This window comes from Monodon monoceros, unplaced genomic scaffold, assembly GCF_005190385.1.
Source record: "Monodon monoceros isolate NGI ecotype Baffin Bay Population unplaced genomic scaffold, NGI_Narwhal_1 Super_Scaffold_20, whole genome shotgun sequence".
Taxonomy (NCBI): domain Eukaryota; kingdom Metazoa; phylum Chordata; class Mammalia; order Artiodactyla; family Monodontidae; genus Monodon; species Monodon monoceros.
This window is the reverse complement of record NW_021703777.1, coordinates 41,520,220-41,544,960: the sequence shown is the minus strand read 5'-3', so window position 1 is coordinate 41,544,960 and position 24,741 is coordinate 41,520,220. Positions and strand designations below refer to the sequence as shown.

The following is a 24,741-nucleotide window of genomic DNA, read 5'->3' as shown; positions in this document are numbered from 1 at the left end:
TTTTACATATACACCCACATACACACATGTGAGCATGCACACACACATTTGTATAAATCTGAAACATATCTGAACAATACTTATGCTTACTACCCTGATATATTTTTAAAGTGTTCCTCTAAATTGATTTTATGACCTACTAATGAGTTGTGTCCCACAGTCTGAAAAAAATGATTTAAAAGAAGATATCTAGAAACACTGAGAGTAGGTACTTAGTATATGGCCAAAAGGAAACTTAGGAAATCAATTCCAGGGCAGACTGAGAGATAGAGGTTAAAGGTAAACCATACACTGGAAAAAAAAGAAGAAGAAGAAAACCATACATCAGAAACTGCTAAAGATGGAAAGAGTTTTTCATGTAAAGAAAATGCTCCTTCTGTGATAGCTAGCAAAATGATAGATAGAGCCTGAGTGCCTGTAAATAGAATATATGAAACCAGAATTAAAATCGAAGGTGATAGAGGACAAAGACAAGCAAGCCTATGATTTCCTTAGTTTCCTTAGTGTGCACCTAGAAATCTTCATCACAAAGAAGAATTGATGATACACAGTCAGATGTATGATCACACACACACACACACACACACACACACACACAAACCCTGCATCATGTGACCATGTCCCTAAGTTGATTATTTAAAAAACTGTATACATTTATTGGGGTTTGCTACCAGCTATTTTTGTTTGTCCAAGTAGAGTAGTTAAAACACCTTAGAAATTTTAAAGCAAACACACCTGGATTAGGTGGACCCTATCAACCATTCCAGCATAATTTTAGCGTCTGATTGCTTATTTCCAAGGAACTGGAGCCTACAAAATGAAAATCAGCAGAAATTCCTCCATTTGGGTGAGCCAACTGTATAGAATTTTGTAACTGAAACACTGAGACAGCCCGTACAGATGTGACCCAGCACCCCCTTATTTTATAGATGAGGTGACCCTGATGCCCACTACAATTAACTGACAGCTGCGAGGGACAGAGGCTTGACCATAAACCTTAATCTCCAGACTTTGGACTAGCTAACTTTCTAGGACACCTAGCTGCAAAATCCACGATTATCTCAACTTTCTTATGGTTCTAGATGTAACCATTAAAATGGGAAAAACCCTCTGGCTTATGCAAGTGTTAGCAGGAACTATAAGAAAGGAAGACTAGACTTTCAAAAAAATGATGAAAAATGGAAAACTTGTGACTAAAGAGGCAGACTATGGCAAACCCTAAATATATGTATTCAATTCATAACTTTAAACTTTAAGAATCGTGTTGTTGGGCTTCCCGGGTGGCGCAGTGGTTGAGAGTCCGCCTGCCGATGCAGGGGACACGGGTTCGTGCCCCAGTCCGGGAAGATCCCGCATGCCGCGGAGCGGCTGGGCCCGTGAGCCATGGCTGCTGGGCCTGCGCGTCCGGTGCCTGTGCTCCGCAATGGGAGAGGCCACAGCAGTGAGAGGCCCGCGTACCACAAAAAAAAAAAAAAAAAAAAAAAAAGAATCGTGTTGTTAAAATGTGGATTTCTGGGTCCCTACCCCAGAGTTCCTGATTCAGTAAGTGTGAGGTAGTACCTGGAAATCTGCCTTTTAAGCAGCATCACTGGTGATCTGATCAAGGACAAGGACATTTCACATTCCCCACCCCAGTCCCACTCCCACTAGAGCTCCAGTTTCATGGAAGATGCCACGTCAGAGTGGCAGTGCAGAGGGTCACTGGGTCAAATACGAAATCTCTGTAACAAAGAGTTCCGTAACTTTTCGATCCACCACACAGTCAAATCCCAGGCTTCCCGGATCTCTCACCGAGAGTAGGAACAGAAACTCTTCCCACTCTCGTCTTCCGTACTACCCAACTGCCAGGTACAGAAGTCACATTGTCATTTTCATTATCATTAATAGTCACACTGCATTTGGAATCTGTGTCGTGCTTCAGGGTGTTCATTAGTTAACTCTTAAAGCACACCAGTGAATGTGTTGCTACTTTTCCCACCCTCTTTTTCCCATTAGACCACGAGAAGAGGTTTAAAGGCAATGTCTGCCTCCAGAACTGAATACTTTGGGTGATTTATGCTAAAGCAAGAAATGCTATTGGAACACTGCACATTCAGGCCATGTGGTCTAGGACTTCAACAAACTAAAGTCTTAACAAACACATCAGAACAACTGCTTGGTGATGGGAAATTCTGATACTCCCTCCCCGCCCCCTGCACAAAAACTTAAAACCACCCAAAATCAACTCCTAAATAGCATGCCAGATTCAGCCTGTTTTTCTCAAAGATTATGGAGCCAGTTTGTGGGACAGCTGGCCCTGGAACTCAGCAGGTGCTCTGTCATAACTCCAATGCATTAGTGATTGGCTGTGGTCAGGACCCAGTTGATGGGTCATTAGTCCAAGCTATGCTGGTAAATTATGTGCTTTTCTTAGCGCTAAATAGATCCCATTACTCCCTTGTTAATCACTTTCGAATTTGTGAATTCTCACACATTACAGAGACACATTTGTTTGCCAGGTATGAATAAAGAGCCCTTTATAAACCACGCTGCTGTCTGCAAGTGCTAATATATAATAAAGCCTTCTAGGGTGTTTTAAAAGATGAGACTTTCAAATTCGAACTGTGTGTTAATTAATACTAGGTTGGAGCCTCCATCTGTATATTCTGTAGCTATTGCCTGTGGCTACTATAAATATGTGTAATTTACCATTTATTTTTAATGATACTAAATTTTAACATTTTCTTTCAGCATGGAATTCCCCTCTGGTGAATCTACTCTATTAGTGTTATATTAAAAACAGATTTCCTCGGTTAACAAAAAAATATAGGGCCTCTCCAGCTTTAAAAAAAAACACTCAGAAATTAGGATGAATTATTAATTTGTAACATCTGTGATTGTGTTATGTTACACTGAGAAAATCCCAAGAGATGCAGGGCAAGCAGTCCTCTTGAAAATGACTTCATATCTGAATGCTCTGGGGACACAAGGCCAGGCACTGTGTCATCATGGCCTGTCCTTGATAAACTGCTGGATGGGTTCCATGAATTGTAAATGGAAACATTACTGGTGTCACTTACACTTAAGGATACAATGGTTGGTGCTCCCTTCTCAACAGGTATTAGTTTACATTGTATATTGAGATTGACAGAGGCATGAATCTGTCAACAATCAGTCTTGCAGGGTATTTTTTGTCTCCCACCGAGAATAGCTTTATAAAATCTTAAAGTCTACATCTGACTCCTTTACTATTCCTTACCTCCTTTAAATTCCCGAAAAGCCATTTGGTTTCAATGAAATTGACCGACGCACACCAAAAAAAAGTTAGACAGAGGTTATTTACTTTGAATATTAATCTCTGAAGAGGTTTTCATATAATGAAAATTATTAGAATCCAAGGTACATATCATAAAAGCATTATTCACAAAAAGACTTGACTAGTCTTGGACAAGAACCACCTATCGGCGTGATGCCTAATATGAATTTTTGAACACGTTCCAATACGCCATTTTTCCCTAGATGTTAAAATAGGTAAAGTGCTTCTTAAGTACAGGGGGTTTTTTTTGTTTTTTTTTTCTTTAAAGTCTTCATAGCCTAGAGTTTTCAAGTATGGAATGTTTCATAGCTTGATTCAGAAGCCTGTTCACGAAAGTCCCAATATACCCTTTCTCTACTCCATTACCTAATTACGCTTCACTGACTCATTCATACTACGAAAACTCTGTAAGGGATTGTGATGTTAATTGCAGAAAATCAAATGCCTCTTGAGTGAGGCAGATTAGTTTTATAAACTATACTAAAAAGATTAAAATATGTAAATCAAATGTCACTTTACACATGCAAATCCAATTTTCTTTCATATATTTCAGAAGAGTCCCCGAACCCCACCCCAGCCCCTTAATTCAGTGTGAGTTTTCACAATAGAAAAAGGCTCCTGGTCTCTGTGGACTGGTGATCACCATCTTTTCCTTTTTAATCATTTACAGTGCTAATAATGACTAGATCATATAATCTTTTAATGAAATATAGTTTTTACTTTAAAATTTCTTACCACTTCCAAGCAGTCTATGATCTTGGTTAACTTATCTTCAGGTAAATTCTTCAGCAAGGATACGCTGCAAAATTAAAAAGAAACCTTTATTTAATTATCATCATGAATTAAACTATAAATATACACCTCTACATACATTCATGCATGCATTTAAAAAATATAATGCACTTTAATTTATCCAAAGTAAACCTCCAAATGTATCACACATAAATAACTGAATTTCAGATACATTGAAATTATATAATCACACATAACAGCAGATATTTATCACAGGTAAATAAATAAAAATAGTAAGACCCCATGAAAGGAAAAAAATCAAATTTTGTTTCTTTGGAGAAAAAAAAATTACATTTGTTGTTGGCTTACGAAGTGAATCACATCCAGAAATGTGTTCCACATCTCAATATCTCTTTTATTAGCATGGATGAGGACCTCTGCTTCCAGAGGACAATCAGATTTTCATCTAAATCCTTGTAATTAAGTAAAGACTGAATCCAGGGGGGAATGTAGGAATTAACACGGAAATGATCTTGATTATTAGTCATATTGTACTGTCTTTTAAAATTAATGGTAGTCAGAGGCATGTAATGGGAACATTATTACAGATAATAATAATATACAGAGAATGACAGAATACTGAAATTGTTTGAAAAAAAATTTTTTAATTCCACTCAGGGGCTTCCCTGGTGGCACAGTGGTTGAGAGTCCGCCTGACGATGCAGGGGACACGGGCTCGTGCCCCAGTTCGGGAGGATCCCACATGCCGTGGAGCGGCTGGGCCTGTGAGCCATGGCCGCCGAGCCTGCGCGTCCGGAGCCTGTGCTCCGCAACGGGAGAGGCCACAGCAGTGAGAGGCCCGCGTACCGCAAAAAAAAAAATTCCACTCAGTATGATTAACCCATCAGTATGATTAAATTGTTCTTTTAAAGAAATTTCTACTTTACCCATTTTCACTCAGGACTGTTGATATAATTTCTATAAGATAGATACTTCTTTCTTACCATCTAATATTTGACACTCCTAAGGAAAAAATGATGCTCCTCCATAAATACATGATTGGATCTGAGTTTTGAAAAGAGAGCTCTAGACTCATTCTTGAACACAAGGACCAGGAGGCATGTAGCCAGGAGCTGGGTCTAAGAATGTCTGCATCTGAATCATTTGTAATTGCAAAACACTGGAACATGCCCAATGGGAGAGCAGATATATGAACTGTGGTCGAGTCAGATAACAGAACTCTACAACAGGAGAAATGACTGCACTAACCAAGTAGATGAACCTTAAAAAATGTACTGAGTGAAAAAATTGACTTGCAAAAATAACACCAATTTTGTAAAGTTCAAAAATAGGCTAAACCGGGGCTTCCCTGGTGGCGCAGTGGTTGAGAGTCCGCCTGCCGATGCAGGGGACACGGGTTCGTGCCCCGGTCCGGGAAGATCCCACGTGCCGCGGAGCGGCTGGGCCCGTGAGCCATGGCCGCTGGGCCTGCGCGTCCGGAGCCTGTGCTCCGCAACAGGAGAGGCCACAGCAGTGAGAGGCCCGCGTGCCGCAAAAAAAAAAAAAAAAAAAAAAAAGGTTAAACCAAGCTACAGGCAGAATAATAAAGAATAGCAAGGTTACGATTACCAAACTTCAGAATACAGACTACTCCAAGGAGAGGAGGTACCCCAAGGAAGGCTAGAAAATGACATAGGGGAGCAAATGAGAATGCCAACAACATTGCTAACTTTCTACTTAGGCTGGGCCCGTAGCTTGATGGTGCTCACTTTGTTATTATGTTATTAAAACTTACATATGTACTATGTATCATTTGATACATGTCAGATACTTCATAATAAAAAGATGTAAATGGAAAAGAGCTTACTGTATATTATGAAACAAAGAGAAATGTATTTCTCTAATGTGTCTCCTTATGGATGAAAAGGTAAAAGGGTTAACCAGAACTTTTTTCTATATAGTGGCATATAGAAGAAAAGGGAATACTTTTTGTTCCTTTGGTTTAATTGAGTAACACATGCCCGTCATGAAAGTTCTACTTCGGGTCCAAACTGGGCGCTGTAGCGTTAGTGAAAATTCTCTCCTGTAAGCCTATCACCTTTGGGGATTGTTGAGGAAATTGATATGAGAAAAAATCTTTTGTCTGTCTCTCCTCTATGAAGGCAGAGATCAGGTTTATCTTGTTCACCACTGAATCCACAATGTTTACCCCTGGCAATAATGCATGAATGAATGCATGAATGAGATACCAAAAAGAAGAAAAGGAGGGAAGGAACCTGTACTAGTAAATTCTCTGAGCTCCCTCCACTAAGGCAGAACGCACTAGACTCCAAGGGAAAACCTAGTGGCTCAGGTTTTATCTCAGACATGATGCAACCCATGGGCACCGGTTTATTTATGTATCCTTTTTTGGCCCTTGCGTAAGTGCAGTTTATTAGCTTTAAATACTGACCTGCATTGCTCAGTTGCTGGATTTTGAGATTACCTATACTCAGGTAGACCCCACAACATGATGGCTAAGGCACTGATTGTCGTATAGGTAAGGCACCTTCTTGTCATTACTGCAGCTCTCTTCCAGGAGTCATTATTGTTTCCGGGAAAGTAAATCAGCAAGCGTCCCTAAGAAAAACCTCAATGCCTGCAATGTTCTACTGATTAACAATGCCTTCATTCAATATTCACTGAGTCCTCACTATATGCTAGGCACAGCAGGGCCCTAAAATCATTGACTTTGCCGGCTAGTTATGCAAGATAAAGTCACTATACTTAAAAAGAACTTGGAATTTATTTTTGGAAACCACAGGATATTTTATTGTTATTACCACTTATCAAAGGTTACATTTCATTACAGTATGTATTGCAGTTTCAGAGACTGTCAAATCTCCCACAAAAGACACAGAAATAGTTTAAATAAGGAACTTATACTTTCCAAAAACAAGGTTTTTAATGTGTAGCTGACCTTTTCAGTTACATAGGTACTTGTTTCTCTGTAATTTGATGTGTCCAAGTTGTTGGGGGTTCAGAACAGTTGAAAAATGTGTATGTTCCAAGGATCCATGTCGTGATAGCAAGCATAATAACATTTTTGGCAAGTTAATTTGCTGCAAATAATAGTAATTTGGAAGATGGCGTGGCTATGCCAATGAGAAAAAATGTCTCAGGTAAAGCAAGTAAGGATAGTAAAATCATTTATTTTAATATTATTCTAAGCAAAGCATTATTATCTTTTGTTATCTACTTCCAAATTATAGGACATCTTTCAAAGTCAACTGAGCAACCCAAGTGAATATTTTAGGATTTTATGCACATTATTCTATACTATGTGCAATGACTCCATCAACACAAGGGCAAAATTAGCAAGAGAAATAAATCAGTGAACAAGGCTAATGGGAATGAAACATAATTCTTCATATATATAGTGTCATTTACTGCAAGAGAATTCTTTTGTTCCTTTGGCTTAATCATATGGAAAATGTTTAAATAAGAAAGATTGTAGTAAAATAATTACTCTGATAAAACCAACACATCCACAATATGGCTACACCACCTTCTGCTCTTTCTGCCACCAACGTGTTATTCTTACCTTCTGAGGAAGTTTCTGTACTGTTCATCTCTGGCTTGAGCTGTCCTTCTCATTATATTCTGGAATACCTCTCGATCTAGTGCCCATGTTTTAACATTGGTAATAGCTTTAGAAAATCAAGAAAATAATAAAATATTGTTTAGCTCTTAGATTAAGAAAACATTCCAACATGTTAATCAATAAATTTTTCATGTACTCTCATAAAATGATATTTCTTGGACAATGCATTATTTAAGCATGCAAATGGAAGGAAGTAGTGATGTAAAGAGTGTAATTTTATAAAATCATTTTTGGCTTTGAAATAAATGATGATTTGAAAGTGAGCAGCAAAAGATTTCCATTCTAATTATGTTTTGCCTAGGATGATATTAAAATTAGTTTGCAATCCCTAATTACACACTACATCATCAGGAGGTATTTTAGATTTGTGCTGTGATACAAAAGAAAGCCAGCCAGCCTGTAGCTAATCCAGAGAGTGAAGAATTCACAAGCAGAGAACTGAGAGTTAAAGATCTCTGCGTGTGAGTCTGTTTTTATGTCTTTTTATGTTGTTTAGACACTGTTGCTAACGGGAGCCAATATATTTTAAGAATCTCTATGGTTACTTTTACATAAAATATATAAAATCATTTTCAAAGAAATTATGCAAGACAGTTTTTGGGACAACGTTTTCATAGGAAAGACATTAAAATCAAGAATAAAATCTAAAAAGGAAGAAGAACAGAAGTAGCAGCTCTAAAAAATCTGTATGAAATTATGGTAGTAAGATATTTTTTAAAGGAGTGATGAGAGCCTACAGAAGAGATCAAAATCAAAATCTCTGGTTTACTAAACTTTAGAGTGAATTAGAATTATTGTGACATTCTTGTTAAAAATAGAGATCCCTGGGCCCCATTGTCAGAGATTATTTGGAGTGGAGCCTCAGAATCCGCATTTTTATCAAATACTGCAACAATGCTGACACACATAACCTCGTCCCAAACTCTGAGAAACACCACATCTAAGTAATTCAGAAGAAAACCTGATATTACCATGAATAAAGTCGATAAAAACAAGAACCCTAAGGAGAAGCAACTGAACTAATCCCAAAAGTCACTCATGAAAACTCTCATTAATTAATTCATGTCCTTTTTGATATTTATACACATTTATTGGTTTAATTAAATTTTCTGGTTTGTAATATGGTCAGAACCTTATGGAGAATAGAAAGCAAACATGCTGGATGAGCCAAAGGCAAATGTCTACATAATACAAAATTGAAGTGGCAACGATAGCAAATACTGGAATCAATTCTGTTTAAATCCATACTCATATTTTATATACAGGTATCTGACGGAAAGATCTTTTTAAGCTTGAATCATTTAGACAAGGGCTTCAATATAAATCCTTTTATAAGCATAGCCTTTCTATTAATAAGAGCATATGGGGCACAATGGGAGACAAAAAGACTCAGGATGCAACAGTGTCTTAGGTTATCTTTAACGTTGTGTAACAATTTTAAAAATACAGCATTTCATCTCCTGTTACCTTTCACAGAGGCAGTTCTTGTACAGTTGTATAAAATGGCTAGTTCCCCAAACGTTGTCCATATAGGAATGGATGATAGCCATTTCTCCCCTTGGAACACCTCTAGTCGACCCTCTATCAAGTAGAATGTAAGAAAACACAAGTAATCAAAATCCACCTGGATTCCATAAGTTAAAAAAAAAACAATCAGAAGGTATACAAAGCATACAGGTAAGATATATTATGATTCTCATTATAATAAAGTGGTTAAGAATGCAGACTGAAGCCCACTCTCTATTAGCTGATTAGCCTGAAGACTTACCCACTCTGCCTGGGTTCCTCATCAACAATGGGGATAATATTAACAATATTTACTTCATATAGTTGTGAGAAGTAAATAAGTTACTACAGGTAAGATCACAGATCATGGCTAGCACATAGTAGATGCCATGTAAGTGTTAGCTATTGGGAATTCCCTAGCGGTCCAGTGACTAAGATTCTGCACTTCCACTGCAGGCGGGCACAGGTTCTATCCCTGGTCGGGGAACTAACATCCCGCGTGCTGTGCAGTGCAGCCAAAAAAAACCCACAAAAAACAAAAACAAACAAACGAAATCCCATATTATTATTATTGTGATTGTTACAAAGCTCTTTCCTGAAGCAGTGGATGGCAAGTGGTTCGTTTAAAATTCATTCTACCCCATGAAAAATGTAGCACATGAAACTACTTCTCTTGCACAAGGAACACAACAATCACTGTACGTCTTGAAAACACAGCACAGGTGTTCACACTGGCGGAAGGACTAACTTGTCATAACTGAGAAGTATGCTGGCCCTGGAGTCAGGCCGCCTGGCTCTGACTAGTCTTTGGCCATGTGACCTTGGGTACGTTACTTCACCATGCCTTGCTTGTTGCCTAACCCCTCATTCATTGAAATGCATTAATAAATGAAGTCATTAAGAAGAGAATTAAAAGACAAGCCACAGGGCTCCCCTGGTGGCGCAGTGGTTGAGAGTCCGCCTGTCGATGCAGGGGACACGGGTTCGTGCCCCGGTCCGGGAAGATCCCACATGCCGCGAAGCGGCTGCGCCCGTGAGCCATGGCCGCTGAGCCTGCGCGTCCGGAGCCTGTGCTCCGCAACGGGAGAGGCCACAGCAGTGAGAGGCCCACGTACCGCAAAAAACAAAAACAAAAACAAAAAAACTGTAGCTTGTTGGTGAGTGATGCTGATAACAGGAGAGGCTGTGGATGTGGGGAGGCAGGGGTATATGGGAAATCTCTGTTCCACCCTATCAATTTTGCTGTAAACCTAAAACTGCTCTAAAAATTAAATTCATAAAAAAGAAAAAGAAGAGTGCTTGACAGCAATCTTTGGCTAAGCAGAGTTTGGGGGAAGGGAGAGGCAACTTCCTCACCATGCTTCTGCCCTGGCAATTCTCTTCTCTTTTCCCTTCAAACAAATGCAAATAAAAGCTTAGCTAATCAAAAGCTTTGCAAAAAAGACCTATATTCTTAGAGGAAGAAAATGGTGGGGTTATTTCTCTTTCCCTTGAAGAACTGGTCTTTCCTTCTCCTAATTCACCACTAAGTAGCTCTGGGTCATCTCCATCCAACCACTCATTCAGTGCATCTGATATGAATACCTATGCTGTGCCAGGAACTAGCCCAGGTGAAAGAAAGACAGGGTAGACAAAACAGAAAAGATATTTATCCTGTTAGAACTTATATTCTAGTAAGAAATAAATTCTGTTTTGGCTCCAAATCTTATATATTAGCTATGCAATTTAATAATTTCTCATTATAACTAAATTCTATTCCATCAAAACTACTTAGCTTCACTATTGAGTTAGTACCATGGAACTTTATGCATTTCAAGTTTTTTTCTAATTCGTTATGGCACATGGGACTTGAGCAGCACTGAACAATTATATGGAATACCAAAAGTTTAAGCTAAATATGCTTTTACTATTTGCTATTCTTGCTCTATTTTATAAAGGAGAGATTTTGAATTAACAAACTAATTTGCTCGATCAATTAAATCACACAATTCAATTCTTAGATAACATCATAATTCAAATAAGAAAGCATCCAATTTTCATTTCCATGTGTGCTATAGCCCTGACTTCCATAACTATATTGATACTGACTTCTGTTCAAACCCTTCTCTCCCCAAGCCTTTCATCAGAGTTGCTGGCAAAGAACAAGATGAGCTGACATGAGTTTCTCATCCTTCCTTGCAGGTTTCCTAAATATTGGTTGACTTAATGCCCTATCTTCTCTTGCCAGAATGTTCTAGTGTTGCTAAAGTAGAAGTGAAAGAGCCAAGAGAAAAGTTGAAAGAGGGGGAAATTGCTCTGGGTCACCTGTCCCTAAAACTTGAAGGCTGGCTAAATTAAGACTGTAATTCACTTCTTGGGGAGAATAATTACTTGGGTATGACTATAGTTTTAAGGCCGTCTACAAAGACGTATGTGGCAAATAATACACTAATAATTATGCAACTGCCATGTTTAATGAATCAAAATAGAGAAAACAATCTTTTATACGCTGTCAATAGATGTGTATTAATTTGTTTGGATAGGCAACTTCTGCTCCACACCTAAGGTCTCAAGGAAACAAAGTTAAGCATTGCTTAAATTTGTTTCTTAGTTTCTGTGATTCTTTTTACCCCTCCTTGCTATACAAGGATTTGTCTTACTCACCTGTGTCTCTCTCAGAACTCAGCACTGGGCTTTGACCATAGTTGGCCATCAATAAAAAATTATAAAGTTTATGGGCTTCCCTGGTGGCACAGTGGTTGAGAGTCCGCCTGCCGATGCAGGGGACGTGGGTTCGTGCCCTGGTCTGGGAGGATCCCACATGCCGCGGAGCCGCTAGGCCCGTGAGCCATGGCCGCTGAGCCTGTGCGTCCGGAGCCTGTGCTCCGCAACGGGAGAGGCCACAACAGTGAGAGGCCCGTGTACCACAAAAAAAAAAAAAGAAAAAAAATTATAAAGTTTATAAAGCATTGCTTAGATCGTCAGGACCTACAGTGCAAAATAAAAGGCCACAGCACATCCCAGGTTACCACTACCTCTGAGCAAGCCAGTTAACGTTTTTCCCTAAAACTCAAAAATTGGGGGCAATTCAGAATTTGACAGGGCATTCAATAACCGTAAGCCTTGTTCAGATGATTTCTTGCTTCTATATCTAAAAAAAAATTGTTGAATTCCAGTATAAGATTTATGTGTTTGATAAGCATTTGAGAAATAAATCCTTTTCCTATCTAACCATTATAATCTACCCAGCATGGAAGCATGTTCAAGGGATCATGTATGGAGGAAGCCATTTAAATGGTTCTAAAAACACCAGCTTTAACCTTAAGGCATTCCATTTGACTTATCTGTTGGTTAAATGTACCTGAATTGTCTTTTGAAATCATTGGTATATAACGAAAATATTTTACAAAGTCACAAAAATAATTATTTTCTTTTCCATGGTACAACAAGGGAAAAAGGTCAACACAAGCAGCAGTGTTTTGAATACTCTGAAACACCTTCTTGTATATGTTGAGTGAGTGGCACTGTGATTAAAAGTATGGACTCTCTAATCAGATTGTTTAAATTTGCATTCTACCTCCACCACTAATGGGCTGTGTGGCCTTGGGTAAGTTACTTAACCTCTCTGTGACACAGTCCACATAGTAACATGAAGATAGTAGCACTTGCCTAACAGAGTCGGTGAGTTGAAATGAGATCTTTCTATTAAGTTCTCAGTAGGATGCTGGACATAGAGAAAGCATTCTGTAAATATTGAGTATTAGCAACATGATCAACAAGGTTACTATTCCATGAGCTCAATCTGTTATGTTTTCTACAAATAGAGCAACCAATTTTGCATTTTTGTAAATGTTTGCAAAAAATCATTAAACTATAGGCAAATATTTATTACATGGTGACTGGAAAAATCTGTGAAGCCCACCTGCCAGTACAAAGATATGGTTTCCTGGTTCTCCTTGCTTAATAATGTAACTCCCTTGCTGGTAGTTTCTCCCATACATGCATTCCACCATGTCTTTGATCTGCTGAGGATCCAGTCTCTTCAGAAATTGATTTTTATTAAGGGCATCTGTAATGAGCTTCTTCTCACTGGTATAATGGAAAGAAGATGTTAGTTACAATTAGTGAAAACCATGATTTGCTGTTTAGAGTCACTTCATTTTTATTCTTGATATTACTACCTATGTATTTACAACTTTCCCAGCAAGGAAAAATTATTTTTCTAGCCCCACCAACATCTGGCCCTTAGAACTACCATACTTTACTTGGAAATCCTTTGAAAACAGTTTTGAATATTTTTTTCTAGTAAAATCATTATTAAACCAATTTTATCATCACTCCTAATTGTCATCATCACAAAGGTAGCATCCTTCAAGGTCCCTAGATGCAATACTAATGGACATATGGTTTTTAGATGGGAAGCAGGTCTGGTTGGTAGGTAGAAGGTGTATCTAAGGGACTATAACACAGTATTCATTCACTGATGTATACACGCGTGCCTAATTCCTACGGTGCTAGTCCTTTTATATCTTATTTAATCCTCACTACTATCCTGTGAGATGACTATTCCGACTTTATAGATAAGTAGAGTAAAAGCTAAGAAGCAACTTATCCTCCGCTAGGATTTAAATCTAAGTCTGTGAGTCTGAAGTCTGTGCTGCTTCCATTCCATCTGTTGCTCCTTCTGAGGTGGAGAAGTCAGCTCCCTTGGGACTCATAAGGTTTGATCAGACATAGCGGGTGATGGTGATAGTTCAGGTTTGCCTGTGTTTTGACTCTTAGTACGTCTAGACTAGACAGAACCTACATTTCCAACCTCCCAGCCTATTAACTCCCCAAATCAGAAGCCCACTTGTTGGTAATCCTAGAACACTCCAGTTTCTTTTGGAAAAGAAGTAGCTCAAAATAATTGCCTAATCTGCATCATCTTAAATTTCTAACGTTCTAATTAGCATACTTTATGTGTAGATATCATAGAATTACGAGCTGGAAGAAAAGTTGCCTAAGTCAGAATCTTTGCACAATATATTTGCTTTCACTCAAATTCGGTGTGATTCTTTTAAAATATGGGTATTTTCCTGTAATTTTCATTCAAACTCTCCCATACATAGCTTTGCTGTTTAAAAACTTGTGATCTTTTCTACACAGAAAGTGTTCAAGGGAATTCCCTGGTGGTCCAGTGGTTAGGACTCAGAACTCAGCGCTTTCACTGTTGGGGTCTGGGTTCGACCTCTGGTTGGGGAACTAAGCCAGGTGGCGTGGCTAAATTAAAAAAAAAAAAAGAAAGTTCTCAAACACAAGGTAAAAGTTCATGGAATTAGATACTTTATGATCCTATCTATCAAATCATTAGGCTTCATGAAGGAAACAGAGCAAAGTCTTGTACAGAAATTCCTTCTTCCCTACTCCATCAACCTCAGAGCCATCTGAACTCTCTGTGTTCCTTGAGAACTTCCTTCCTCCTTCATCTAATCTATCACTATGTCTTGTCAATTCTCTTTGCAAAGTATCACTGTTATCCATTTTAGTTTCTATTTTCAAGGGTCACCACATCCAAGAAAAAAATCTTAGGTCTGGATAATTTTAACAGCTTCCTTTTTGGTTTTTCAGCTTCTAGTCTCTTCCCCCTGCAGTCCATCCTATACCACACTATCAGATTCACATTGGTAAATTCATCTTGACTTCACCCTGATCTCATTCTTCCTTCATCCACTAAAACCAACAATTCATTCAATTAAGATATACCGAAAAAATACTTTTGCAAGATATTCTTCTCAAGGGTAGAACCGTGAACAATATCATAAAAGTTCCAGATTTCACGAGTCTTTCATGCGAGTGTAACATTCCAGCAAGAGTTTCCTCAATGCCCACATATCCCAATTTCCCAAAATATGTTCCAAGAATCACTGTTCCTTTATAATCAAAAGTTTGCAGAGTTTAAACAATTTTGGAAATTCAGCATGCACAGCTTAACGGTTCAAAGAAATCTTGCAGTAAACAAATCTGTTTAAACTAATGTTTCCCAAACCTCAGTGTCTTCTTTATTTATTTCTTTTTTTTGGCTTAACTTCTATTAACATTCCATGGAAGTATTATGAAAACCCTTTTGCCATGGAAGACAATCAACTTCCCACAATCTGGATTCCCCATTTCCCACCATATGCCTCCACTCTATCCATCTAGCACTTACTCCTTAACACAAATCCTTTGTTACAGATAGACTGGTCTCCGCATTGTCTCCTATGCTTGCCAGCTTTACCTTCAGGCTTGGCACATGTTTTCTCCTTGAATTTAGCTTCTTTTCCCCTCAACCTACCCAAACATTAGACATCTACCAAGAAACCCCTTATGACCTACTCAACCCTACCTGGATACTGTAGCTCACACAATCCTTCTGTTCTACCCTAAACTCCTAGAGTACTCGTTTTCATGTCCATCCAACTCACCAAATCTATCTAGCAAATACTTAAGACTTAAAAATTAGTAAAGCATGGCCCATAGCCTCAAAGAGTTCCCAGATCCTCTTAATTTAGTTTAGTCCATAAACACATTGTAATATTCTATTAGAAAAGAGTGCTTGGTACTTCCCTGGTGGCATGGTGGTTAAGAATCCACCTGCCAGTGCAGGGGACACGGGTTTGAGCCATGGTCTGGGAAGATCCCACATGCCGTGGAACAACTAAGCTCATGCACCACAACTACTGAGTCTGCACTCTAGAGCCCACGAGCCACAACTACTGAGCCCATGAGCCACAACTACTGAGCCCACGTGCCACAACTACTGAAGCCTGCATGCCTAGAGTCTCTCTGCAACAAGAGAAGCCATGACAATGAGAAGCCCACACACCACAACAACACTCGCCACAACTAGAGAAAAGCCCGTGTGCAGCAATGAAGACCCAACTCAGCCAAATAAATAAATAAATAAATATATTTTAAAAAATAAAGAAAGAAAAGAGTTCTCTCTATGAGGTTTTCTCCAAACTAAATCATAAATACTTAGAGGAGTGGGTGTTGTCTGGAATTTTCTGTTTACAAAGCCGCATACAGCAGTGATTAAGAGTATGAAGTTTGCAACTTCTCCTATAACTATGATATAGGTCAGCTACTATAAGCACAACTCTCCCTGCTTACACAAAACAAGTATAAAAGTTGATTAAAATATATATTTACAAATCTGTTTGATGGCATTGGAGGCCTATCAACTTAGTAACAGCTTGATGAATGATGATCAACAAGAGAACATGATTTGACATTCACCTCTGCTTTTTCCTTCAAGGCATTTATTGATTTGTAGGCAGCATGAAGCAGAGTTTTGGCAGTCTCAAAGGATTGGGAAGACACAGGTCAGTGTTCAAGACACACCATGAAAGAGGATCCTGGTAAACACTCAGAATTTCAGATGGGACATCTAAAGGGCTGTAAACTAGAAGTAAAGACTAACAAAAAACAGGCAAAAAGAGTCCCAAACCAACTTTGAAACTATTCCTATTTTGGCTAAAATTATTTGCCCCTGCTTAACTGCCTGTGAGAAGCAAAGGTGAATATTTTCTGTAGGATGTTCACAAAATCTAGGACTCAAATTTTCTCTATAATTTTTCCATAAAGAGTATCTGGCATGATATCAAAAACTACCAGGCATACCAGGAGAAAAGATCAAATGACTGAAGACCAAGAGGAAAAAAAACAATAGAAACAGACCCACAGTAGATTAAAAAAATTGTACGTATCAAGCACAAACTTTAGTACAACTATAATAGGTTTAAGAAAATCAAGGATAAAATAGAAAATGTCAACAGAGAACATGAACCTCTTTAAAAATCAAGTAGATATTCTAGAATTGAACCATACAATATCTGAAGCTTGGACCTCAATAGATGGGTTTAAAATCTGATAAGACACAGCTGAAAATGATTACAAACTGAATATGGGCAGGTAGAATATATCCAGATAGAAGACTGGAGAAAATCTAGGACAGAAAATAGAACAATAAAAACAAAAACAAAACAAAACACAGGAGACACATATGGCATGATAGAGAAGTTGAGCATATATGTAATCTGGACCACCAAAGAAAGGGAAAGAATTGGCCTGAAACAATACATGAAGGTAACATATTCAAGAATTTTCTTAAATCAATGAAAATGTATCAAGCCATAGACAATAAACTCCAAACAAAATATATACATTAAAAATTATTTAGTCCCATCATAGTCAAATTATTGAAATACAAAAAGAAAAATCTATGAAGCAGCTGGAGAAAACAGACATATTACCTTCAAACAACCAACAACAGGACTGACTTACTCTTCAACAGAAATAATGGAAACCAGAAGGCAGTGGAATATCTTCAAAGTGCTTCAGAGTGCCTATTCCAATATCTTTACCCAGTGAAAACAGCCTTCAAAAATGAGAGCAAAATGAATATATTTTCAAAATGTTATTCCGTTGGCAACAGACTTAACAGAGAAGGAAAATGATCCTGGATGGAAACTAGTAGATGTTAGAAGAAAGAAAGAATGGGAAAAGTAAATATCTGGGTGACTAAAGGAAGCTCATCTTTATAAAAGTGTAATAATAATACCTTGTACAGTTTGAAATATGTGATAAACAAAATGTATGAAAACAAACAGCCAAAATTGCATGGTCAGTAAATGGAGTTAGTTAACATAATGTAAAAGCACTAATCTATATTGGAAATTGAACAAGTTAAGGATGCATGTTACAATTTAGGGTAACCCCTACAAGATTAGACATAGAATGTTTAACTAGAAGAGAAAATGGAATAATAGTATGTACTTAATTAATTCAAGAAAATGGAAAGAAAATAGAGAAAAAGAAACCAAAGAAATGAAACAAATAAGAAACAAATAGTAAGATGTTAATGTTAAACCCAAATATTTTGTATTTACATTAAATATAAATGTAATAAATACCCCAATTAAAAGACCAGATTGTCAGACTGATAAAATAAATAAATAAAAAAGAAAATACCAAGTATATGTTGCTTATAGGAGGTATGCCTTAAAGATAATGATATAGAAAAGTTCAAAGTAAAAAGGCAGAAAAAGATATACTATGTAAACACCAATTACAGGCATACCTCAGAGATATTTTGGGTTCAGTTCCAGATCCCAACAATACAGCAAATATTATAATAAAGTGAGTCACACAAAGTTTTTGGTTTCTCAGATGCATATAAAAGTTATGTTTACACTATACTGTAGACTATTAAGTGTGAAATAGCATTATGTCTAAAACGCAATGTACACTCCTTAATTAAAAAATACTTTTTTGCTAAAAAATGCTAACCATCATCTGAGTCTTCAGCAAGTCATAGTAGTAACATCAAAGATCACTGATCACAGATCACCATAACAAATACAGTAAAAATGGAAAATGTTTAAAATATTGTGAGAATTACAAAAACATGACACAAAGACATGAAGTGAGCAAATGCTGTCAGAAAAATGGGGTGCCTATAGATCTGCTGGACATAGGGTTGCCACAAACCTTCAATTTGTAAAAAATGCAATATCTTAAAGTGCAGTAGGGCTTCCCTGGTGGCGCAGCGGTTGAGAGTCCGCCTGCCGATGCAGGGGACACGGGTTCGTGCCCCAGTCCGGGAAGATCCCACATGCCACGGAGCGGCTGGGCCCGTGAGCCACGGCCGCTGAGCCTACGCGTCCGGAGCCTGTGCTCCGCAACGGGAGAGGCCACAACAGTGAGAGGGCCGCGTACCACAAAAAAAAAAAAAAAAGTGCAGTAAAGTGAAGCACAACAAAACAAGGTATGCCTGTATAAAGAAAATTTTCCTTGATACAGGAAAGTAGGCTTTAAAGAAAGACGTTATTTCTAGAAATGAAGAGGAATATTTTATATTGATATGTTCAGGAAAATACATATATTCTAAATGTGTATCCATCTAGTTAGATACCATCAACTTGACAAAAAAACAACTGACAAAATTAAAAGAAGAAATAGACAAATCCACAATCACTTTGAGAGATTTAAAATATCTCTCTAAGAAATAATAGAATAAGCAGACAAAAATTAGTTAGAAGATAGAAGATCTAAACTCTTGATTATCAAACTTTACTTAATCTCTTAACCTAATAGCTATTTTAAAGGTTGTATTCAACCAATTCAGAATACACATTCTTTTCAAGTACACGTGGAACCGTCACGAAAACTGACCTTATGGGGACTGTAAATCAAGCCTAACAAATTTCACAGGATTGCATAATACAGAGTATATTCTTTGCAAACAATAGAAGCTAAAAATTTAAGCTAGAAATCAATAACAAAATCAGTAACAAAAATAATCAGAAAATCCTCAAATGTTTGAGAACTGAGTAATATATTTCTGAACAGCTCATTGATCAAAGGAAGATTAAATCATAGGGAAGTCAGATAATATTTTGAAATAAATGATAAAAATGTGATTATCAAAACTTGTGGGATGCAGTTAAATCAATACTAAGAGGAAAACTTACAGTATTAAATAGATACATCACAAAAGAAAACAGATTAAAAATGAATAACTAAGTGTCTATCTCAAAGAGCTAGAAAAAGAAAAGCAATTGAGCTCAAAAAAGGGAAAAGGAAATAACAAAATAGAAACAGATAACACAGAAAGAAAAAAGTGCAATGAAGAAGATCAAGAGAGCCCTAAATAGGTTATTTGAAGAGTCAAATAGAACCAAAAAATTCATGGCAAATGGGGGGTTGAGGAGAAAGGATAATTAACAGTGTTGGAAATGAGAAAAGGGATATCACTATAGATATTACAGATAGGAAAAATGAGTGGACAGTATGAATAACTATTTTAAAAATTTAGATTAAATGAAAATTTCCTAGAAAAATATGCATATCAAATCTTATATAAGAAAAAAATAGAAAATTGGATTAGCAATAAAGAAATAAAAACTATCCCACAAAGAAAATTCTAGACCCAGGTGACATTACCATTAAGTTTTCCAGACATTTAAGGATAAAAATTATTATTATTTTTTCTTTTCTCCTTGAGGTACGTGGGCCTCTCACTGCTGTGGCCTCTCCCGTTGCAGAGCACAGGCTCCGGACACGCAGGCTCAGCGGCCATGGCTCACGGGCCCAGCCGCTCTGCGGCATGTGGGATCCTCCCGGAATGGGGCATGAACCCATGTCCCCTGCATCAGCAGGCGGACTCTCAACCACTGTGCCACCAGGGAAGCCCAAGGATAAAAATTATTAATTTTACATAATCTTTTCCAGAAAATAGAAAAAAGAAATTTTTCCCAACCTATTTTAGAGTGTCAGAATAGCCTAATAACAAAAACCCATATTACAACAAAGACAAACTAAAGGTTAATATTCCTAATGAAGATAGGTACAAAAGTCAAAAACAAACAAGTCTAGACCAGATTGAAAATTAATGTAATTAACCACATGAAAAGAATAAGGGAGAAAAATACATAGCAAAATCTTATTGTATGAGGAAAAAGTATTTGATAAAATTAAACACCTGTATATGAGTTTTAAATTTTAAAAAAAACACTTAGTAAATTAGAAATAGAAGGGAATTTCCTTAATCTGATAAAAAAATCTATAAAACAAAACAAAAACAGAAAGTATCATATCACATGTGAAATATTGAAAGCTTTCCTCCAGATATCAGAAATGGGACACTTCAATTCCACCCTGAATAAAAAGTCTGAGCAAACTTAATAAATTGAGAAAAAAAGAAACAAAAGGGAAAAAATATATCAAAGATATAAACACAGTAAAAGAAGAAATAAAATTGTCATTCTTTCCAAAAGACATGGTTATGTAAATTGAAAACTCAAAAGAATGGACAGGGTAAAACCATCAAAATTAATAGGTGATTTCAATAATCTCACTGGATTCAAGGTCAGTAAACAAACTCAATCGTATTTCTATATCTCAGTATCAAAGTGAAAATGCTAATTTTTAAATGACATCATTTTAAAAAGATCAAAAATATCAACTATATAAGATTATATATAACAAAAATGTGTAAAACCTCTACAAACAATATTACAAAATATTAAGAGAAATGAAAGAATAGCTAAATAAATGGAGGCATATAGCAGAGTCATGAATGAGAAGACAGTTTTTTAATGATGTCAATTCTATTCAAATTGATCAGGTTCAATGAAATCTCAATCGACATTCTAAAAAATTTTTTATGAAAATTGACAAGCTAATTCTAAAATTCTTACAATCATAAGAAGGCCCAAGAATAGCCATCACAACATTGAAGAACAATAACAAAACTAGAAGACTTAAGGTAATGGATATCAAGATTATTATTGGGAATTCCCCGGCGGTCCAGTGGTTAGGACTCTGCGCTTTCACTGCCGAGAGCCTGGGTTCAATCCCTGGTTGGGGAACTAAGATCCCACAAGCTGCACGGCATGGCCAAAAAAAAAATTATTATTAATCAAAATAATTGAGAGACTATACTCTTGGCACAAGGAGGCACAAAAAAGACCTTTGGACCTGAATAGAAAGAACTAAAACCCACCTAAACATATATAGATACTTGACTTATGACAACGGTTGTACTACAGAGCTACAGAGGGAAAGCAGACATCAATGGAAAACACATAAATTAAAAAGTGTTCCCCCTGTTAATTATCAAGGAAAAGAAAGTCAAAACCACCATGAGATACCACAACATAAACATACCCACCAGAATGGCTAAAATGAAAAAGACTGACAGTGCTAAATGCTGGTGAGGATGGAGAGTAGCAATACTCATACACTGTTGGTGGGGGGTATATATTTGTCCAGCCATTTTGGAAAACTATTTGGCAATCTATATTAAATGTGAACTTAGGGACTTCCCTGGTGGCACAGTGGTTGGGAATCCGCCTGCCAATGCAGGGGACATGGGTTCAATTCCTGGTCTGGGAAGATCCCACATGCCGTGGAGCAACTAAGCCCATGTGCCCCAACTATTGAGACTGTGCTCTAGAGCCCACGAGCCACAACTACTGAGGTCACGTGCCGCAACTACTGAGGCCCACGTGCATAGAGGCCGTGCTCCACAACAAGAGAAGCCACCGCAATGAGAAGCCCGCTCACCGCAACAAAGAGTAGCCCCCACTCGCCTCAACTAGAGAAAGCCCGTGCTCAGCAACGAAGACCCCATGCAGCCAAAAATAAATAAGTAAAAAACAAATAAATTTATAAAACAAAAACGTGAACTTAGACAAAATGTACCACCCAGCCATTCCATTCCTAGTTATATACCTATCATAAATGATATATAAATCAAAAGTGCAAAAATATTCATGGCAGCATTATTCAAAATTGCTAAACACCAGAATCAACCAAATGTCCATCAACAGTAGAACTGATAAGTTGTAGCATAGTCACAACAAACACTATAGAGCAACGATAATTCATGAACCATCGCTACACACGATATCATAAATGACTCTCACTATATAAACTAAAGGAGCCAGAGTCTGTAGAGTCCATACTCTATAATTCCACTAACATAAAGTTCAAAAATGGGCATAGTAATCTATGATAATACTAGTGCAAATAGTGGCTACCTTAGAAGTAGATAAGGGATAGGGATTGGAAGGGAGCAGAAGGGGCTTCTGATTTCCTGATCTGTTTGGTGGTTACATGGGCGTGTTCACTTTATGATTTGTTCACGTCAATAAAAAATTCATTTAATAAATAAAATGTGTACATAGCTTTGGAGGCAGAAGATCCTAGGTTCAAATCCCAGCTCTGCCACTTCCTAGCTGTGTGATCTTAACCTTTCTGAACCTCAGATTTCTTCTTTGTGAATAGAGCTGAGTAATCATACCTGCATCATAAGGATACTATGCACATTAACTCAGATAAGGTGCTAATATATGCCTAATAAATGGCAGTGATAGTAGTAGTTGGCAATAGTAGTGGTTATGGTATGCTTTTTGTGGGGAAGGGTATGAAAAGTTCTAGAAACCACGAAGAAAGAAAGAGGCACTGCCAAGACTCTCTGCTTAGTTCAAAGTTCCTCCAATAGGGTTGGATCTCGAATGTATGTACATCAGTGGCAGTGTGCCATAATCCTTTTACACCCCCTACTTACATAATCAATATTCTTTGAAGCAATAAATTCCTGTCCTCTCAGTTGCTTCAGGAAGTTTAATTTGTCAAAGTCCACTGACGGTTCTTGTTAAGCTGGGCCCTCAATCTTCCTTCTCTGGAACTGTTTACTAGAAGCCTGTGTTCTCACTGTTTTTTGTCAGGTCAGACAAAGCATGTGTCTTGCAAACTTCTTTGCACAAGGTTCAGTGCCAAGTAGGGACCAGGGGCCTCCACCTACTTTCTTATCTGTCAAGAATTTCTTGTGAGCACAAAGGCCGAGGCAACTTTACTTGTGTGGCATATCATAACTTAATTATATATACAAATAGGAAGTATATTAGAAGGCATATTTGTCGAGGGCCCAAGATCTAAAGCTGGAATGCCAGGGTCTGATTCCTAATTCTGCCACTTACGAACGGTGGAACTCTGGGCAAGTCACTTAATCTCAAGTTTTCTCAGCTATAAAATGACAATAAACACAGTCCACAGGTCACAGGATTTCTATGAGAATTAAGTTGGTTAACAATACTGAGCACTAAGAACATGGCCTGGCACATAAAATATATTACAGAAGGAACAGCTGTACTATTATATGTCAGCAAATTACTAGCAACTTTAAAATCTTCAAGTTAAAATAGTTCTAAAAACTCTATACTTGTGAACTGCCACTATTTATTAAGGGAGACTCCTTCACAATGTGAGTAAAACTCCTGACAATCCAGGTCCCCCGCCTGGCCAGCCTCCCTGTGCTCGGGGTACCCCAGGCCCACTGAACTGCTTGCAGGTCCCCAAATGTGTCAGGCCGCTTGGTCTCCCAGCCATCCATATCTCCTCAAAACCCAGCTCAACGTCGGCTCATCTATGGAGGTGTCCCTGATCCCACCAAGCACAGGATGCTCCCTCCGTCCTCTGTACACCCATCTCTTAGAATATCAATCACACAAGACTGCAATACATTTTAATTTCCCCAAAGAGACTGAGATCTTCAAGGGTGACAACACTTTCTTCATCCTCTTACCTAAAATCAGAATTGCACCTGGCACAAAATAGGGACTCAACAAAATTAATACTAAAGGACATTCAAGTTCTTTCTCCTAGTTTAAAAATCCTGGGTACAGAGACAAGAGTGGAGGTGGGAAATGTCCATCATCCACTAAACAGGCACAGAAAATAAGCACGATAAACATCTATTTACTTTTCCCCCAAATTTCTTGAGTAATAAACCAGCAAGAAAAAAATAGCTAATAAACGCACACGTTTATAATTTGAGAAACCAGCATGAAAAGATGAGGTCATTCCATGAATAATCAGAAAATGAGCATGACTTTGTCCTGTCAACTCTCTTACCCTATTGCCCACATAATTAAGTACAGTTGTAATTGAATCATGTTTACTGTTACTTCATGCTTACAGCAAACATTTCTCTCTCCCTTTCTTAAATGTGTGCAGATGATCCAATTTCCGGGAGCATCAAAGAACAGAGCTTAAT

General features: G+C 37.7%; 1 protein-coding gene across 2 annotated transcripts in view; it reads right to left on the bottom strand.

The window, feature by feature from the left end:
• The window catches only part of PRKG2 (protein kinase cGMP-dependent 2), a 94,749-nt gene that overhangs the window by 49,230 nt on the left and 20,778 nt on the right, over positions 1-24,741 (bottom strand). For both annotated transcript variants that reach the window (XM_029235505.1, XM_029235504.1), the window contains 4 exons: positions 13,078-13,244; positions 9,138-9,251; positions 7,611-7,716; positions 4,031-4,094 (listed from right to left, as the gene is read on the bottom strand). In XM_029235505.1, coding sequence (XP_029091338.1) covers positions 4,031-4,094; positions 7,611-7,716; positions 9,138-9,251; positions 13,078-13,244 — 451 coding nt within the window. The remainder of the gene's footprint in view (positions 1-4,030; positions 4,095-7,610; positions 7,717-9,137; positions 9,252-13,077; positions 13,245-24,741) is intronic.